This window comes from Staurois parvus, unplaced genomic scaffold (assembly GCF_062004578.1).
Source record: "Staurois parvus isolate SC_StPar_1 unplaced genomic scaffold, SC_StPar_1.0 ptg000141l, whole genome shotgun sequence".
Classification (NCBI taxonomy): domain Eukaryota; kingdom Metazoa; phylum Chordata; class Amphibia; order Anura; family Ranidae; genus Staurois; species Staurois parvus.
The window spans coordinates 733,561-753,497 of record NW_028317937.1 but is presented as its reverse complement, the minus strand read 5'-3'; the positions used below and the strand labels follow the sequence as shown (position 1 = coordinate 753,497).

At 41.8% G+C, this 19,937-nt stretch overlaps 1 protein-coding gene across 1 annotated transcript in view; it reads right to left on the bottom strand.

The window, feature by feature from the left end:
* Nucleotides 1-5,865: 5,865 nt before the first annotated feature.
* Nucleotides 5,866-19,937, bottom strand: part of MISP (mitotic spindle positioning) — a 65,820-nt gene continuing 51,748 nt past the window's right edge. Inside the window, exon 5 of the mRNA XM_089673565.1 lies at nucleotides 5,866-12,607. Coding sequence (XP_089529691.1) covers nucleotides 12,518-12,607 — 90 coding nt within the window. The 3' untranslated portion in view covers nucleotides 5,866-12,517. The remainder of the gene's footprint in view (nucleotides 12,608-19,937) is intronic.

Genomic DNA, 19,937 nt, shown 5'->3' with positions numbered 1-19,937 from the left:
ATGGACCAAAACATGATATCCCAGAAGTGTTCTATTGGATTTAGGTCAGGCAAGCTGGGGACCATTCAATGGTATCAATTCCTTCATCCTCCAGGAGTTGCTTGCATACTCTCACCACATGAGGCCAGGCATTGTCGTGCATCAGAAGGAACCCAAGACCCACTGCACCAGTGTAGAGTCTGACAATGGGTCCACGGAGTTCATCTCGATACCTAATGGCAGTCAGGATGCTATTGTCTAGCCCGGGTGTCTGCAACCCGCGGCTCCAGAGCCGCATGCGGCTCTTTTTCACCTTGGCTGCGGCTCCGGAGCACACTGCCCACCAGGTGACAGGCAATAGGGCAGCAATGGGCAAACTACGGCCCGGCGGACCTTTTAATCCGGCCCACGGAGCTAGGCTCCCGCTAGGCTCCTCTCACAGTCCGCCCTGAAGACCGGTGTAGCATAAAAATCTGTCTCCTATGAGGATCTGTCCCCCTCTACGTATTTGCGCATGTGCCGGAGATCGCCGATCGGCTGCTAATGCCTGAAACTGGCACATGCGCAGATACGTCGAGGGGGACAGATCCTCATAGGAGACAGATTTTCATGCTACACCGGAACGGCGCGGGAACACGGCGAGAGGAACGCGCGGAGCAAAGGTAAGTGAATTGACACAGGGGGGACTTAATATGGGGGATGAATTAATATGGGGGATGAATTACTATAGGGGGGATGAATTACTATATGGGGGATGAATTACTATGGGAGATGAATTACTATATGGGGGATGAATTACTATATGGGGGATGAATTACTATATGGGGGATGTATTTTCAGTTTTAAAAATGTGGCTCTCAAAATAAATTTCAATCGTGGTTTTGGCGAGATTTGGCTCAGTTGAAAAAAAAGGTTGCCCACCACTGACCTAAGGCTATGATTGTGATTATGACGATACACTGTGGCCCTGATTAACCCTTTGCTTACTGGGCCCTTAAACCCCCTTCATGACCAGAGCGCTTTTTGCAATATATGCAGTGTTGGATTTGTTTTAAATGTTGCAATGGTTTTGCGGCTCCCAGTCTTTTTTTCCCTCTCGGAAACGGGTCCAAGTGGCTCTTTATGTCTTAAAGGTTGCAGACCCCTGGTCTAGCCTATAGAGGTCTGTGTGTCCCTCCATAGATATGCCTCCCCAGACCATCACTGACCCACCAGCCAAACAGTCATGTGAATGATGTTACAGGCAGCATAACATTCTCCACGGCTTCTCCAGACCCTTTCATATCTGTCACATGTGCTCAGGGTGAACCTGGCTCTCATTTGTGAAAAGCACAGGGCGCCAGAGACGGACCTGCCAATTCTGGTGTTCAATGGCAAGTGCCAATCGAGCTGTAAGGTGCTGGGCAGTGAGCACAGAGCCTACTAGAGGACGTCAGGCCCTCAGGCCACTCTCATGAAGTCTTTTTTCTGATTGTTTGGTCAGAGACATTCACACCAGTGGCCTGCAGGAGGTAATATTCTAGGACACTGGCAGTGCTCATCCTGTTCCTCCTTGCACAAAGGAGCAGATACCAGTCCTGCTGATGGGTTAAGGACCTTCTACGGCCCTTTCCATCTCTCCTAGAGTAACTGCCTGTGTCTTGGAATCTCCTCCATGCTCTTGAGACTGTGCTGGGAGACACAGCATACTTTCTGGCAATGGCACGTATTGATGTGCCATCCTGGAGGAGTTGTACTGCTGTGCAACCTCTGTAGGGTCCAGGTATCGCCTCATGCAACCAGTAGTGACACTGACCCTAGCCATATGCAAAACTAGTGAAAAGCAATCAGAAAAGATGAGTAGAGAAAAAAAAATTTGAGTGTCCTCCACCTGTGAAACCATTCCTGTTTTGGGGGTCATCTCATTGTTGCCCATCTAGTGCACCTGTTGTTTATTTCATTAACAACAAAGCAGCTGAAACTGATTAACAATCCCCTCTGCTACTTAACTGACCAGATCAATATCCCAGGAGTTTAATTGACTTGATGCTATACTCTGATTAAAAAAGTGTTGCTTTATTTTTTTTGAGCAGTGTGTGCATGTCTATCTATCTATCTATCTATCTATCTATCTATCTATTTATAGACACACTATATTGCCAAAAGTATTGGGACACCCCTCCAAGTCATTGGATTGAGGTGTTCCAATCTCCATGGCCACAGGTGTATAAATTCAAGCACCTAGGCATGCAGACTGCTTCTACAAACATCTGTGAAAGAGTGGATTGCTCTCAGGAGCTCAGTGAATTAAAGCGTGGTACCGTGATAGGTTGCCACCTGTGCAATAAGTCCATATGTGCAATAAATTTCCTTGCTACTAAATGTTCCACGGTCAACTGTTAGTGGTATTATAACAAAGTGGATGCAACTGGGAACAACAGCAACTCAGCCACGGAGTGGTAGGCCACGTAAAATGACAGAGCGGGGTCAATAGCTAAAGACCTCCAAACTTCATGTGGCCTTCAGATTAGCACAACAACAGTGTGTAGAGAGCTTCATGGAATGCATTTCCATAGCCCAGCAGCTGCATCCAAGCCTTACATCACTAAGTTCAATGCAAAGCTGCAGATGCAGTGGTGTAAAGCATGTCGCCACTGGACTCTAGAACAGTGGTGATGTGTTCTCTGGAGTGAAGAATCATGCTTCTCTGTCTGGCAATCCGATGGACGTGTCTGGGTTTGGCGGTTGCCAGGAGAATGGTACTTGCCTGACTGCATTGTACCAAGTGTAAAGTTTGGTGGAGGGGGGATTATGGTGTGGGGTTGTTTCTCGGGGGTTAGGCTTGGCCCCTTAGTTCCAGTGAAAGGAGCTTACCAAGACATATTGGACAATTTCATGCTCCCAACTTTGTGGGAACAGTTTGGGGATGGTCCCTTCCTGTTTCAACATGACTGTGCACCAGTGCACAAAGCAAGGTCCATAAAAACATGGATGAGTGAGTTTGGGGTGGAGGAACTTGACTGGCCTGGACATAGTCATGACCTCAACCCAATAGAACACCTTTGGGATGAATTAGAGCGGAGACTGTGAGCCAGACCTTCTTATCCAACATCAGTGCCTGACCTCCCAAATGCACTTCTGGAAGAATGGTCAAACATTCCCATAGACACACTCCTAAACCTTGTGGACAGCCTTCCCAGAAGAGTGGAAGCTGTTATAGCCGCAAAGGGTGAGGCAATTAATTATTGAACCCTGCAGACTAAGACTGCGATGCCATTAAGTTTCATGTGCGTGTAAAGGCAGGCGTCCCAATAGTTTTGGTAATATAGTGTATATATACATATATATACACACATATTTGAATAAATAGCCTAGAATATTTTTTTAGTTTTCTGCACAGAACAAATGCGGCCTATTTTGGTAAAATTGTTATGTGATTTTTTTTTTTATATAAATACACTCCAAGTGTCTTTGCCATGTTGAGTTTCCAGTGTAAAGTGAACTTGTCAACCATTTGAAACCATTAAAATTCCTGCCTAATTATAACTGAAACTATCAAAGCTGCTGATGGCAGGTTGTAGTAATCCATTCAGTCATACTATTAAACCAAAATTTGTTAAAATTGGTCAACTTTTGCCTGTAAATTAACACGTACATGGCCAATGTAAGAGCAGACAATAGAAGATGTATTTTTGTTTTCCCCTTTCTTATCCAGAACAAGAACAAAATGCTTAATAAAACCTATTTTATACTTATAAAATGTTTGATGTTTTCACTAGCTTTTGGCATACCATATAATAGTCAAACAACATTTTTTAAGAATGCAGCATGATTTTTTAAACAAAAGTGAACAGCTGGTCATAATCAGCCTTTTAGTATGTCACACTTAAAGTCTGGCTCAGAGAAAAGATACAGTATATAGTAGTAAGACTTCATATTAGCCATAGCATCCTGCCTGCACAGGCCATTCCGTAAAAAATTCTTTTAGAGATTGACTGGTGTAAATTCTGTTTTTTTTATACATACTGTAAATACAGATCTGAAAACTACCCACCTTTTTGCATGAGTCTTTTTGCATGATTTGTAGTTGTAGACTTTGCAACTGCTGTAGGAAGAGAGATCTAGGTGTAGATGGTGCTATCTTCCAACTCCTGGGAGAAGGGGACAAGAGTGTCTGTAATAAAGGTAAAGCTGGGTACACACTATAAGAAAATTGGAAGAAAAATTATGTATAAGAAATGATCGGTCGATTATCTGATTGTTAGTATAGTGCTTTCGACAGCTGATTCCGACTGTTTGGAAAAAAAAAAAACAAAGGTGCAAGCAAGAAAAATTTTATCATACGTGAATACAATGTCCGATTTTCACTCAATCTGTAATCCTACAGAAATAATAAAATATGAGAAAACACGCATGATCAGAAGCAAAGAAAGATCCGGAAGAAGGTGGCAACAAGCATAAAAATAATACAAAAGAAAGAACGTTTGCCTTTGTTGTTTGAGAATTTTCATTAATACCATTGTCAGTTACATCATGACACTCACTTTTGTGGAAAATCGGATGACCAGTCGATTTTGTCATAGTGTGTACCCCATGTAAGAATGACGCCCGTGCTGGGCTGACTGTATGCTGTGCTACTTACTATTTTATTATGCCTTGCTATGCATTACAGAATTTTGAACAATAGTTGCTATAGGTCAGCCTTTCTGAAACTTTTTACATCAGATAAACCCTTAAAATAATTTTAAGGTCTCAGGGAACCCCTGCTAAAAGGAATTATTTGAAGGTCAATGGGAAGAACACCAGTTACAGTATATTGGTGAATGACAAGAACATTATGCCACAGCATGTCACCCATACAGGCAACTAGACATGTGCACGCCGGAAATGTTCCTTTTGTTTCTTTTCTGGTGTATTCATTCATTGAAGAATTACATTTTGTCATATTTGCTATGTTGAACAAATTCGTTTGCAGAATTTTTTTCGTATCTGCTGCTTTCGTTTCGAATATTCGTTGGTACAGGTGGATTAAAAAAATGTTGCAGTTTTTCCAGAAAATTGCTATAGATTAGTTTTCATGTTTGATACTTTGGTGGATTTGTTATGCATATATCAAAACTATTCAATATTTTTGGATGCAAAGGTATATATAATGCAAAATTAGGCGGCCCCTGAATTTTTCAAACTTAATAATTGCATTAGACTATGAAACTGAACTGACTGACTGTGGCAATTACAAATTCAATTTACACCACAAATTTTCTCAAATCTGAAATATTGAACACATTTGAAAATTGAATTTCCCCATGGGCCTGAACTACAGTTGCATCATGTGACTCCATCCAAATGAAACTAATGAAATTAATGCATTTGTTAATTTCGTTTGAACTTTTCTTGGATTTATTACTATGTCCATTCAGAGATTCGTATACATCTGAATCTCTGAAAACCAAATTTTCGTCCAAAATCATTTAATAAAGAAATGCACATGTTTACACACAACTTAAATGCTCATTAGTGTCATATCGCTGGCTCTGTCAAGTAGTGTGGGCCATTGAGCTATGCATGCACCATCAGATGGGAAGTCAATTAACCACAGCTCAAGGAACCTTTAGCAACCTCTAGACTGGAACCTTAGGGTTCCAGGGAACCCTGGGTGAGAATGACTACTATAGGCTTTTGCACTTTTATTAATTATTGGATTATTTGTTTCTGTTTGTTACAGTATAGCATGTTTTTTACTGGTTGCTAATATATCATTACTGCAATTTTCACCCCACAATGTCTCTCACTATTTTCCACTATACCCACCTGAATGCCAATTCTAGCTTTTCCACTCCGTTCAGGTTTTGGGGGATTTCAAAATTCCTGGACCATTATACTTCCAATCATCAAAGAAAGTGACCATTATATTTGTAAATCCATAGTGTTTATTGGAATACCTTCTACGTTTAGCATGTAAAACAGCAAAGTTTCTTTTCCGTTACCATTTCGAGAACATTGGATGAACTCTGATTTTTATAATAGGTGTCTGGGCTCTTCTTTTTACATTTTAAAGAATAACCACTAAACAATTTAAAAGCACAATATATATTATTTCAACAGATTTTTGTTTTGCTTTTTACATCTTTGTGCAACTTTATTAAAGATCAAAGAAATTTAACAATAACCTTTTATAAAATAACACTTAATTGAATAGATGAAGAAACACATGTAAATGCATCTCAAAAGCATCGAAAATGCACCCCAAACTGATCTGAAATGCAAGCCATTTTTACATGAAACTAAAAGCATGCCGCATTGATCTAGCTTGTGAGTCTGACCGCAGGTCACAAAGCTTTATTCTGTTCCTTTACCCTGTGGGGTCATGGTCATCTATCAGATTTGTGTTTTTATTGAAGAACCCCTTGGTGCCTGTTATTGTTTCTCATGTATGAAACTACTATGTATGCATTATGTAATTCAATTTTGTTCTGTGAAACACTTTTCTAGACTGTGATGTCTATATTTTATATATAATTACTCTTTATGAGCTAAAGTTGCTCTATATGACTTCATATTAACCAGTTCTGACCAGGGCAGAGGATACAAGGGATGGGCCTTGTAGAACATTGCCTACTTTCCTCTATTATGACATTTATGGAACAGAGATGTTCACAAGCAGTTTCCTTATCCCATTTACAAGTGGATAATGAAAGAGATGCCCTCAACTCTTTGGACCTTTCCCAACATGTCATCCATTGGGGGTAAAATAGCTGGTTCCCTGTTTGCCCACCACACATGCTAGTAGAAAGCCCTGTGCAGGTTATGTGTTAGTCTATGCCAGTGCTTACACGGGGCTAAGGAATGTGTGACTGTATGCCAGAGCTCAAGCCTGCTGATTGGCCTTTCAGATGTTGTGCATAGAGGGAAAAAGGGAAGATGGTCACATGCTCCCTTAGATGGGGAAGCATGAAGAAGCTGTGATTGTATCAGGACCCTTAACACAACCTTGTAGCCAATATCAGATTCAAAATAAAGCTGTTGCCTGAAAATCATTATGTAAATACTCTACTGCTGCCTATGCTACAGAGCACCACTTTGTTGCTAAGGAACCATCCTTCAAAGTGTGCTGAGATACCAGAACTTCCAGGAGTGTCAACCTCCATCTGTCAGCCTCTACATCACTACAAATCACATAAGTGATATAGAGGACAGCAGGATGAACCAGAAAGTATTCTGGGGGACACTGGAACTCACAGAGGTTGTTAAAATTTGAAATGTACTTTTGCTTATTTTTCTTAGACTGCAGGGGTCACTATTTGTCAAACATGTTAATCATTTAAATTAAATCTGTTGGGAATTAGAATACAGGGGATGCCATTGCTTAGTTCTCAAATGCTTGTTGCTTGGCTTTTATGTTGAGTCTCTGGTCTAAATAATTTTGGGTTGATTTACTAAAACTGGAAAGTGCAAAATCTGGTGCTGCTGTGCATGGCAGCCAATCAGCTTCTAACCTCAGCTTGTTCAATTACGCTTTGACAGTAAAACCTGGAAGCTGATTGGTTTCCATGCAGAGCTGCACCAGATTTTGCATTCTCCAGTTTTAGTAAATCAACCCCTTTGTGTCATCGACCTGGAATTAGAATGCAAAAGAGGACTCTGGACTTTTCTTTCATTTTGCAGATCTGCTTATTTATTCTGGATTAGTAGCCCATAAATCATTGAAGCAGTGGATCAGAATGACAGCAAGGTAACTAGCATTCTAAGACAGAGGTTCACATTTGAAGACTGAAAATTTAGGTTTACTCTAAGCCTACAAATTATTTTACAAACAAAAGCTCTGCTGGACATTTTATATGGAAGTGACATTAAACAGCAATAAATATAGTAAAAAGGATTTTTTGCAATAGGACTCTTGCACATGCCTGAGCCCATGCAACGTAAATCTGAGTGTCTCCCCCTCAGCCCTGGCAGACCAGGTACTGCATACAGCCGCCCATAGACATGAATGTGTACTGTTGGTATATTGCAGTACTTATATGAACATGAATATGGCATACAGACGTGCAAAAAATAAAACATTTTACATTTTTGCCATATGCCCCTACGCTGTACACATGTTTACATAAGTACAGTGGTGTACAGCCATTCATGTCTATAGGCAGCTGTATGCAGCATTCGAGCAATGCATGCAGAGACAGCAAAACATTGATGTTTATGTTGCAGAGACTCAGGCACTCTTATGCAAGAATCCTCAAAGTGCAAACAGGTCCATAAATTAACTTTTCAAGTTCAAATGTTTCCAAAAATCAATTCACAATTTTTACATTTTTTTCACCCTTTGGGCCAAGTCACATTTGCAATTTAGTAGCAGAGATTTCAAGCAGTTAGTAATCTGATTTTTTTTAAGTATTGTAGCCAGCTACAATACCTCTTTACAGCTACAATGTAGGTGTAACATGATCACTAGCACCTATACTGGATAACGTGTAGCTATTGAAGCTGGTGGTTTTGTAGCTAGCCCCATAAAAAAAAAAAATCAATAACTCAGATACATTGGAATCTCTGCAACATAGACCTTTCATTAAAGTGATACTAAAGCTAAAAACCTTTTCTTTATTTTTCTTGATACTGAGAAATCTATAAAAATTTTCACCTACCTTTTAACACTTAGGTTCCTGGTCATTATATTAAAGCCAAGCTCTGGGAAGCTACCCTTCCGCAATGCAAGGGACAAATGCTTATCAACTCTAGTCTAGGGGATGAGGAATGAGATGTAATCCTTACCTTAGGCTGGCCATACACTATACAATTTTCTGTCCAATTTCTGCCCAATTTCCTTTAGATTTACCTTCAACTATGTAGTACAAGAGCCTGCCTAATTGGATACAATTGAAAGTGTTGTTAGGTTTGACCTCATATTATATGGTTTTTGGTAAATCTAAAACAAAAATCTCAAGAAAATTGTATAATGTATGGCCAGCCTTACTCCTTGATCCAGCAGACTCCTTCCATCTGTACAACAGGTGCCCAGAAGCCTCTTCTGTAAAGCTGTCTAGGATGTGGTCACATGATGACATCATCAAGTACAAAGCAGGGCCAATAGCTCTTCATTGTACATAAGGATGATGAGGGATTGCCCATGACCTTCGCATTGCAAGGGATAAATGCTTGTTAACTCTAGTCTAGGGAATGAGAAATAAGGTGCAATACTTACCTTACTCCTTGTTCCTGCAGACTCCCTCCCTCTTCTATAAGGCTCTCCAAGCTGCAATCGCAGGATGATGTAATTAAATACAATGCAGTTCTAATAATATTTTATTGTGTGGCAAGATGGCAAGGGAGCGCCCACAACCCCAAGCGAAGGTGGCATCTGATGCAATGAAGAGTAAGGTAAGTATTATACCATATTCCTCATCTCCCAGAGTTAAGATAACCCTTTCAGGGTGGGGGGAAGCCATTGCAAGGGTAGTTTTTTTGTAATTCCTAAGGCTGAGATCCAACCACTAATTAAAGTGCACATACAGCCAAAATTTGCTTACTTGTAAAAATAGGAAAGGTTTAAAACCTCTCTCAGCTTAAATGTTTTGGGTGTCTGTATGTCATGGGGATGCAAAAGGAAATCTTTCCAAAGTGAGGGGATATTCTCTAGTACAGGTGTTCCCTTTGGAAGATTTAACAGCCAAAACATGTTTACTTGCTTTTGAGGATAGAGTAGGGAAAGGTTAAAAACCCTCTCAGTTTATTTTATGGGTGTCTGTATACCATGGAGATAGAACGGAAAATCTTTATCAAGGGAGGGGAGATCCCCTCCTAGGTGTCACCAGGATTTGTGTTCCCATTGGAGGATTTTCCTCTCCTTCTGATAACTACTGTATAATTTTATATTTCCTGTCACTTTCTCTCTTGGTGACAGCAGTCACCAGGACAAATAGAGAAGGTGGGTCTAACCAAGCAAAGACACGTACTGCAATACAAATATGGCAAGGATTCTAAACCTTCCCTACTCTATCCAAATCCTAGAAGAAGATTTGGCTATACATACACTTCAAATTGAAAATATGCTGTGGAATTCTGCAGAACTCTTTAAACAAATGTTGTGGTTTCTGGATGCCTGTTAAGCTCATCACACACAGTAACGTTTTTCTGTACCATCTCTTTTAAATCTACCCCAACCATGTTGTACATGGACTTACCAGATACAGATTGTAGATTGTCATATTCAAATATATCAAATCTAAAGCTTGTTGTGCAAAGATTGTACAGTAAAATTGAGATGTATATGGTTTCCTTAAGGAGAAGTATAGCCAGCTAAAGTTACAAAGCTGGTCCAGACTTTGAAAAGATCCCAACCAAATGGTCGGGATCCACCCAGAAACCTGGACCAGCACCTGGCTCAGTTTCTCAGTGATCCAACAACTGCCTGAACAAGCCCCTCCCTCCTCCTCCACAGACCAGAGCTCCAGTGAGCTCTGGTGGGGTAGAGCAGAGAGCCGGAGACTGACAGTCATGGCTGTCTGCTTAGAGCAGGGGAGGGGGGGGAGCTGAACGATCGTGGCATTTGATTGCTCAGTTCTCTGTGCAGAGCCAGCAGGGGCCAGATGCAGAGTCGGATCAATGCTGCACCAACTAGGTGAATATAATGGGGGTTTTTTCAAAACCCATACTTCTCTTTTGAAACAGGTCAGGCCCTTTTAATAGGGTTGTCTGGTACTACTGCTACTGTATATAACATAGTGAACTCCAGCACATTTTAATTTGTATGCTTAGTGTTACACTTACTAAAAGCCAGAATCCTACTTTAAATCCGTATCAGGATCTCAAAGGTACAGAAAACAGATGAGATGATTCCATGGTCCTGGAAAGAAACACTGGCCCTTATATAGTCCAGCTGACAAATACCTCAAACAAACTTTGGTAAGCATACTGTGCTTGCTGCAAATGAACCTCAAATTTTGTATAGTAGACAATGACAAATATACCAAGTTTTCACAAGCATTAGAATTTCCAAGAACTGCACCAATAGTTCTTTATGTCAAGGTAGCTTAATGATCCTTTTAATGTATTTATTTTTTTAGAAATAGAAACTGAAAATTAACTTAAACAAAGAATCTGGAGTATCATTGCAAAAAAACTGTCCTATAAAGCATTGTCACACAAATGTCACTCTGATGCTGAGACTTGATTAATAGCAGTGTAGCTATACAACAAAAAACATTTACTTACAGTAGAAAGCAATATTAACGTGATCACCATTATTGCACTTTAACTTAGATATTCAGCTATAGAGTCCAGTGCATCAAGCCACTGGTTAATACTTATGAATTATCTGTAGTGGTATGTTATTTTACTAATGCATCTGTTAGAAGCCGTTTACATGATCATAGTATTTTCTTACCTTTCTATATACATTAATATCAGTATGGGCCACTGCCAAAGAGGCTTCCTGATAATTTTTGATATAAAAAAATGTAATTCCCTCTTAAAATTAAATTTTTAAGTTCTTTTCCCTTTGATATGCAGCAGAACTACAGCTTAGCATTTATATACACAGCTTATGGTTATACTATTGCGTGGAACAGGGCAAACTTCTACAGGCACCTAGAGGTGCCAGCACACATACATGTAGCAGCATCTTAAACCTCCTTGTCATGGCCGATTTGCTGGGCTGTTCTGCTCCAACACCTCTAGGTAGTGTTGAATGTTTTCATTGAGCCCCTTACTAATAGATTCCTACTGGCTGCCCTGCCTCTCCACCTCATCCAATCAGAGAGTGCTTTGCAATTATGAAGAAAATGCAAAGCATTCTCTGAATGGTGCCCATGCTGATTAGCCAGCCTCTTGTGTTCAGAATCCAGCAGAGAAGCCACTCGGCACATAACCCAGAAGCTACCAGAGATCACTGGAGTAGCTGTGTCTACTACAGTATTTTCCAGCTTCTTGAGGGATCCCACAGCTATCACATATGTATAGTTACATTGGTCCAAGCTGGACCAATCTAACTATGTAAAAAAGTTATACCTGGAATTCATCTTTAAACTGTTTGGATTTTGAGCTCTCATATAAATTAGACTTTTATATGGGTTACACAAGCACAACCACTGTGGGTAGCGTGAGTGGTTTGCCTACAAATCTGGCTGTGGCAAAGGCTTTAACACTGTCAATTTTGTATATGGCAATGGCTGTCAACAAGTTAATAGGTTATTTTACTTGAGTCTGCCTTTGGCAATCCAGTGTTTTCCAATTGCAAAATGTAAATTATAGCTTTGGTCTCTTGCAACAGTAGCAGTACCAGTTGCCACTACTGAAATGACAAGTCGCCATCCTTGGATCATAGGGACAGTGCAATACAACCGTGGCAGCCTGAGGGTAGCTGCATGAAACATCTGGCACTGATTTTCACAGGAATCATCTGTGTGTATGAACATAATGTTCAATATTCAAAGATTTCCCCAAGAGCACAGTACAGTAATCTAGCTTTCTTTTGGTATTCTTTTGAAATGATCAAAACACATTAAATTAACAGCAGTTTTAACATGCACTCCACTGCAAGGTTCAGCTACTTCCATTTTCTGAGCTACTTGCTCGGCTCATTGGTGTATAGACCAGCTTCCCAGCGCAGTGCCATTTTGTTCTTGCGTCGATTTACACGGGTGGACTTCACAATCTGAAATACACAAACTGCTCAGTGAATCATAGAAGTGAGGAGTTACAGTCAGAAAATGTATAGTGTGTTTCCTTTAATACCACTCTTCCTTGAAGTTACAATACAATTTTATTACAAGGGGGTTCAGAAGGTCCTGCTCATGAGAGATTAAAGGAAAGGTCAAGTGATACGAAAGGTAACTACTGTGAGGAATGAGGTGATGGAAAAAGTAAAAGTAGTTTATTAGGTGGAGTCAAGATAGACTTTCCTGAAGACATGACTTTTCGGGGATTGCCTAAAAGCAACCTCAGTATGAGATAATTGCACAGATTGTTGTAGGGAGTTCCTGAAGGTGGGAGAGGCTCTGAAGAGTCCTTGGAGCAAGCAGAGGAGGAGGTGAAAGAGCAGGAGGTCTTATGAGGAGTGAAGAGGATGGTTTTCAAGTGAGTTTGGTGATGTAGGTCAGGCAGAGTTGGGGATGGCTTTGTATAGTGTTGATAGTATTTTGAATTGTATTTGTTGGGTAAGCAGTAGCCAGTGGAGGGTTTGGCAGAAAGAGGTGGCAAACACTGAATGAGTGGTAAGGTGGATGAATCAAACTAGTTACCAGTGTTAAAACATCAGTGATGTGATTAGTAGCATTGAGTAAAATTGGCCCAGGTTTGATGGGCAGTTTGTCTTATCCTGATTGAAATTTGTGAACTTAAAGATGCTTGGAACAATAGCAATACATAGGGCAGCACAGTGGCACATCATAGCAGCACTAGGGTTATGGGTTTGCATCCCAACCGTTACCCTACCTGTATGGAGTTTGCATGTTCTCCCTGTGCCTGCTCAGGTTTCCACCTACACTCTAATGAGTAGTAGGTTATTTGGCTTCTGTTTAAATTTGCGCTAGTAAGTATGAATGCGAGCTAGGGACCTAGATTGTAAGCTCCTTGGGGAAGGGACTGATGTGAATGTACAATATAGACGTAAAGCTCTACATACATTGTCAACACTATATAAACACCTGTAATAAATAAATACAAATAAATATACCATACCTGGAAGATGCCCCTGGAAGCTGGAAATTACTGAAGTAGACTACTCCAGTGATCTCCACTAGCTTCCAGTCAGCCTGATGCATTCTGAGCACAGGAGGTTGGTCACTCAGTTTGGGCACCATTCAGAGAATGTATTGGATTCTGAATTAATGCAAAGCATTTGGATGAGGTGGAGGGGAGGGAGGGTGGTGATTAGGGAGATTTTCTTTTACGTCTTATCCAGTAGATACAACAGGAGGTGAGTGTATATGTCTCTAAAGTGAAAGAAATTACATTCTTATACAGTTGCCACAAGAACAAGGCCCCATTGGAAAACTTACCCTCACATTTTTCTGTATTTATTCCCCCCAGGTTCTGTTCTTCTGGTGACAACTTTAAAATATTATATCTTCCCTGTTTTGGTGACAAAGGGCATCAGGAGAAAAAAAGAGTGTGATTCTCCCGAGACCACAGAAAAGATTAGGAAAGTCTAACCCTTTCCCACTCTTTTAAAAACTAAAAAAAGGAAAAACTTAACTTTACTCTTTTGTAAATGGTTTAGTCGAGGGGCACTAAACCTTATAAACAAGGGACCAGTAAACTGTCTTTCAAACTTTAGAAGGACATGACTGTGGCCAGGAAGAGTAAACAATGCCCCAGGAACATTGGTCTTTGATATTTAAAAAATGACCATGTACCTGTTATCAGTAGGAGAGGGAATAATGCTCCATCATTGATGTTTGTTAAAGTAATGCCGCATCGCTGGTATCAGTGAAAGGAATAGTGCTCCATCATTGGTGTCAGTGGAAGTAATAGTATCTCATCACTGGTGTCAGTGGGAGAAATAGTACCTCGTCATACACGTCAGTGGGAGGATCTATGTCATATCATTGGTGTGAGTGGGAGGATTCATGTCCCATCATTGGTGTGAGTGGAAGGGAACCATGCCCCATCATTGCTGACAGTGAGAGAAATTGTGTCCATCATTGGTGTTAGGATGATTAGTACCACAAGGGCCAGTTGAATGCAAGAAAATGGCCAAGTTAAGCCCAACGGCTACAATTTGGGGATCACTGGTTTAGCTGCTCAAAATAAACCCTAACCACTCCAGGCACAATAGCTTTGTAGAACTTATGAAAAATAAGACATAAATGGAAAAATGTGAAAATATAATTTGTTAGAACAAGGGAAAACGAACAAGGAGAAACAGAAACAATGCAGCAGAAATGCAGACAGGAAGTAAAGTAAGAAAAAAAAAATAGGAAAAATTATAGAGGACTAAAAAGCAAGCTATAATTGTTTTAGTACAGTTTATTTTGATGTTGTTTATTTAAGTTTTTAAACAGTTTTTTTCATTGCATTTTTTGAAAATCTTTATGGTTTTAAACTGTTTATTTTTTATTATATGGGTTAGCTAAAGAGACAACACAGCAGATGAACATTGGTGGGTCAGTTTGTCTGATTAAAGCATGCTGGCCATACACTAGTAAGAGTTTTGTTCAAAAATTTATGTTTAATTTTCTAATCATTACTGGGGTCAAACTGAAGTTTATTTTCAGTGATGAGAAAATTTGAAGGAGCAGGATGGAGACCTTTCTCAAACTGATTCTTAACACTGCATGTGGTTTTCGTTCAGTAAAGTCCATTTATTTCCAAAATCAAATGTTAAAAGGAAAGAAGATTTTGAAGTAATTTTGAACGACATTCATTGAATGTACTAAGAATTTTTGTTCAAAAATGTTCTAATGTATGGCCAGCTTTAGACTAAGCTGTCCGAAAAGGTATGAGTCACTACTGTGACTGCTGTCAGGTTGAATCACTAAAGTAGAAGACACCGGGGTTGATTTACTAAAGGCAAATAGATTGTGCACTTTGCAAATGCAGTTGCCCTCTGCAAGTGAATTTTCTCCAGAGCTTTGTAAATGAGGAAAAACTCTACTGACAATCATATGCAAGCAAACATGCTGCTTTTTTATTGCATATGATTGGGTATTCTTTGCAAAATTTACTAAGCTCTGGAGCAGGCCCGGACTGGGACGAAAAATAGGCCCGGGCATTTTGGACTGAGCAGTCCCAAGCCCGAAGACCCTTTACTCGGAATCTGGTGGTGGAACGCCAGGGCTCGGTTGCAGGAGCGACCCTGGTAGTTTCACCACTAGTGTCAGTAGATTTTTATTTTATATTTTATTATCTTTTTACATTTTTTTGTAGGAGCCCCGTTGAAGAGAGAAAGAAAGAGAAGACAGAGAGAGGGAAGGAAGGAAATGAAGAGAGAAAGAGAAGGAAGGAAGGAAAGAAAGGACAGAGAGAGAGAGAGAAATAGAGAAAGAAAGTAAAGAGGAAGGAAGGAAGGAAATGAAAAGATAAAGAAAGAGAAGACAGAGAGAGAGAGAAAGATAGACAGAAAGAGAGAGAAATAGAGAAAGAAGGAAGTGAGAGAGAGAGAGAGAAAGAAAGAAGAAGGGGGGAGGGAGAGAAGACTGCCAGGGAGTGTGGGCAGGGCAGACACAGGAGGAGAGGGGGGGGGGATCAGGAGGGGCAGGACCAGCTTTCTCTCTCCTCTCCCATCTGTGGTGGGGGGGAGGGGAACTGTCAGCACTGGGGACAGTCTATTCTGACAGAACCCAGCAGCACTGCAGGAGATTCGGGGGTGGGGGGTAGAGGGCGAGCCGCAGGGGGAGCATACAGGAGCTCAGGGCAGCAGGGGATGGATAGAAGGGGCAGCTGGATGGCACAAAGAGGAACCAAACCGAGCATTTCTCTCCTGCTGCCACTGAAGGGAGTGAAAGGCCGCCCCTCCTATCCAAGCAGCCCCAGCCCACTGGGCAAATGCCTGGTGTGCCTTATGGCCAGTCCGGGCCTGCTCTGGAGCAAATTCCCTTGTATAGCGCAACTTCACCTGCAAAGTGCACTGCCTATTTTTCATTAGTAAATCAACCACACCAGGGGCGGACTGACCATTTGGAAACTTGGGCACTGCCCGAGGGCCCGGGGTCAGTAGGGGGCCCTATGAGATGCCCCTGGTACCTTTTTCATAGGCTTTTTTGAGTTTGGGCAAGGACACAGGGGCCTCATGATCCCCTACTGCCCGGGGGCACCATGAGTTGTCAGTCCGCCCCTGAACCATGCTGTTTACTTAGCAAAGCAAATGTTCAGCTTAGTAAACAAGACAAAGCTGTTTTCACTTTGAATATCCATACATGCAAAGGAAAAGTATATAAATATGCAATATTTAAAATTAACCTGACTAAAGAGGGTGGAGCTCCTCTTCACATCTGTTCAGAACCCCAGCACAAAAACCCCCTCTTAACTCCCTTAAAGGATTTCAGCCAAAAAACTTCCATCACTGGTCTTTGAATTCTCCACAGATTCATCAGTTATGATGCATGGTCAGTAGCAATTCTGAGTGAAATGGAAGGTCTCTGACCAGGACCTGACTCTGCTTTAGAGTCTTTATTAGTGTTGGTCTTTATTAGTGAGAATACAAAAATAATTGCAATACAGTAGCTCTCCTCTGTTAACTCAGCTTTTGCCTGCTACAAAGGGAACATCAAGCTGGTAAGTGCTGATAAGATACATCCCTACCATTGGGCAATCACCCAAGATCAGGCACTCCAACCTGTTTCCCAGTGACTTTTTTTGGGAGCACTAGTAAGGCGATCATCTATATCTAACCATGTATAGTTGAAGAATTGTTTAATTAAGGGTGGATGATCTCAGGGGGATTAAAGCAATATACAGTATCATCATACAGTAATCACAATAAAAGGCATTGGGGAGAAGATCAAAGCAACTGATCACAGAACCACACAAAGAATGTTTGGGAGATGTTTGGGCAAGTAAACTTGCTTTAGTTTACCTATTTGCATTGTCTGTGCTACATTCACTGGTGCTTAGTGCTGGTTCTCACCAGCTGTGGTGGGACTATTTTGGACAGCTATTCCAGCACAGTCCACCACATGGACAAGGCAAAATGCCTTGTCTCCTGTGTGCTTGGTTCACACATCTGCATTGTGATGTGTGGGTATGGTGCATTGAGAAACAGTACTACATGCAGTACATTTTTTCAGTGCAAGCAAAGTAATCCACTGCTTCCCACTGTGCGGTTGGCAATTGATCTTCATGAGATGTTTGTGTGACATTTCAAAAAAGTTTGTTTAAAAAGAAAAAGGAAATAGTATGATCTTAGCTGAGTGCTTCATCACTGCGTTGAGCTCAGTTTTTTTTTTAAACGAAATTTGGTTCCTGCTGCTGTCAGTCAAATCCTATGAGCAGAAGGCAGGGCAAAGTCGCATTGTATATGTCTATAGATGCACACAGCCTCAAAGTAGAGGTGGAGCAAACAGCGCTGGCGGAGGACCAAAAAAGAAGAGGTAAGGGACCACTGTATGCAATATCCTTGCACAGAGCAGGTTAGTATTAATTTTTATTTATTTTTTTATTTAGTTTAGTATTAGTTTATTATTTTAATTTTTAAAATGTGAGACTTTTACATCAGTTAAAAGTGTTAGCTGGAGGTTGCTTCAATATGTTAATCTGTTAGTCCATGTAATACTCTCCTCCCCCCAGATTAACAGTGCTGCTGTCCCAAGGTGTCTCTGTTGCTCCTTCATCCTCCAGAGTGTAGCCACTCTAATACAGGAAATGTGTTACTGGCCAGATCACCAGTTAAAAAAAGAGGTGAATACTAATGCAACCACCACATCTAATGATTGGTATGCTGCCATACATCATATGTTTGGTTTGGGGTTTAACTTCATTTTACCTCTTGCCTCTCTGAATCTGGTCTGTTGTGGCCTGCATAGGTATGCTTAGGGACTACAACCTGGGAAGTGTCCTGCAGCACAATCCATTAGTTGCTCTGGTAAAGACCAGGTGCTCCTTAGACTCTGTATGCCAAGCACACCATCATCAATTGTGCAGGCTGCACAGAGGATCCAAAAGCCTCTAGGCCAGTGATGGCGAACCTTTTTGAGCCCGAGTGCCCAAACTGCAACCCAAAACCAACTTATTTCTTTCAAAGTGCCAACACTGCAATGAAACCTGAATATCGAGCTTTTGGTTTAGAAAAAACAACTCGTACAGTAGTGCAAACTAATTAAGAGTACAGGGATGACCAGAGACTGCGGACAGTACAGGGATGACCAGAGACTGCGGACACAGTACAGGGATGACCAGAGACTGCAGACACAGTACAGGGATGACCAGAGACTGCAGACACAGTACAGGGATGACCAGAGACTGCGGACACAGTACAGGGATGACCAGAGACTGCAGACACAGTACAGGGATGACCAGAGACTGCGGACACAGTACAGGAGATGACCAGAGACTGCGGACATGGTACAGGAGATGACCAGAGACTGCGGACACGGTACAGGGATGACCAGAGACTGCAGACACAGTACAGGGATGACCAGAGACTGCAGACATAGTACAGGGGATGACCAGAGACTGCAGACACAGTACAGGGATGACCAGAGACTGTGGACACAGTACAGGGATGACCAGAGACTGCGGACACAGTACAGGGATGACCAGAGACTGCAGACACAGTACAGGAGATGACCAGAGACTGCGGACATAGTACAGGAGATGACCAGAGACTGCAGACACAGTACAGGAGATGACCAGAGACTGCGGACAGTACAGGGGATGACCAGAGACTGCGGACAGTACAGGGATGACCAGAGACTGCGGACAGTACAGGAGATGACCAGAGACTGCGGACAGCACAGGGATGACCAGAGACTGCGGAAAGCACAGGGATGACCAGAGACTGCGGACAGTACAGATGACTGCTGACCTTTGGGGAGGGAGGGGGAGCGGGTACCTGAATTTGACAGGTACCCGCTCTTACTTCCGCAGAGTTTTTTTTTTATCTTACCTGTTCCTCTATCCAGCCGCGCGCTGTCTTCCCGGCTTCTGTAGTGTGGGCGCTCGTCGGACAGCCGGATGCCCAGTGCGCATGCGCGAGAAGCGCTGCGCTTTGTGATTGGTCCGGCGGCTTCTGGGATTTGTCATGTGTCCCAGGTACCGCCTTACCAAAGAGCACTGCTTCTTGCGCATGCGCACTTGGGACCCGGCTGTCACGCACACTACAGAAGCCGGGAAGACAGCGCGCCGCTGGATAGAGGGACAGGTACGGTCCCACTGCAGAGCTGAGCGGCCGGCCCGGTATTCTGACACGGCGGCGGTGGAAATACCGGACCGGCCGCTCTATATTCGCTCCATAAGACGCACTGACATTTTCCCCCCTTTTTTGGGGGAAAAAAAGTGCGTCTTATGGAGCGAAAAATACGGTATTCTCCTGGCGTGCCCACAGA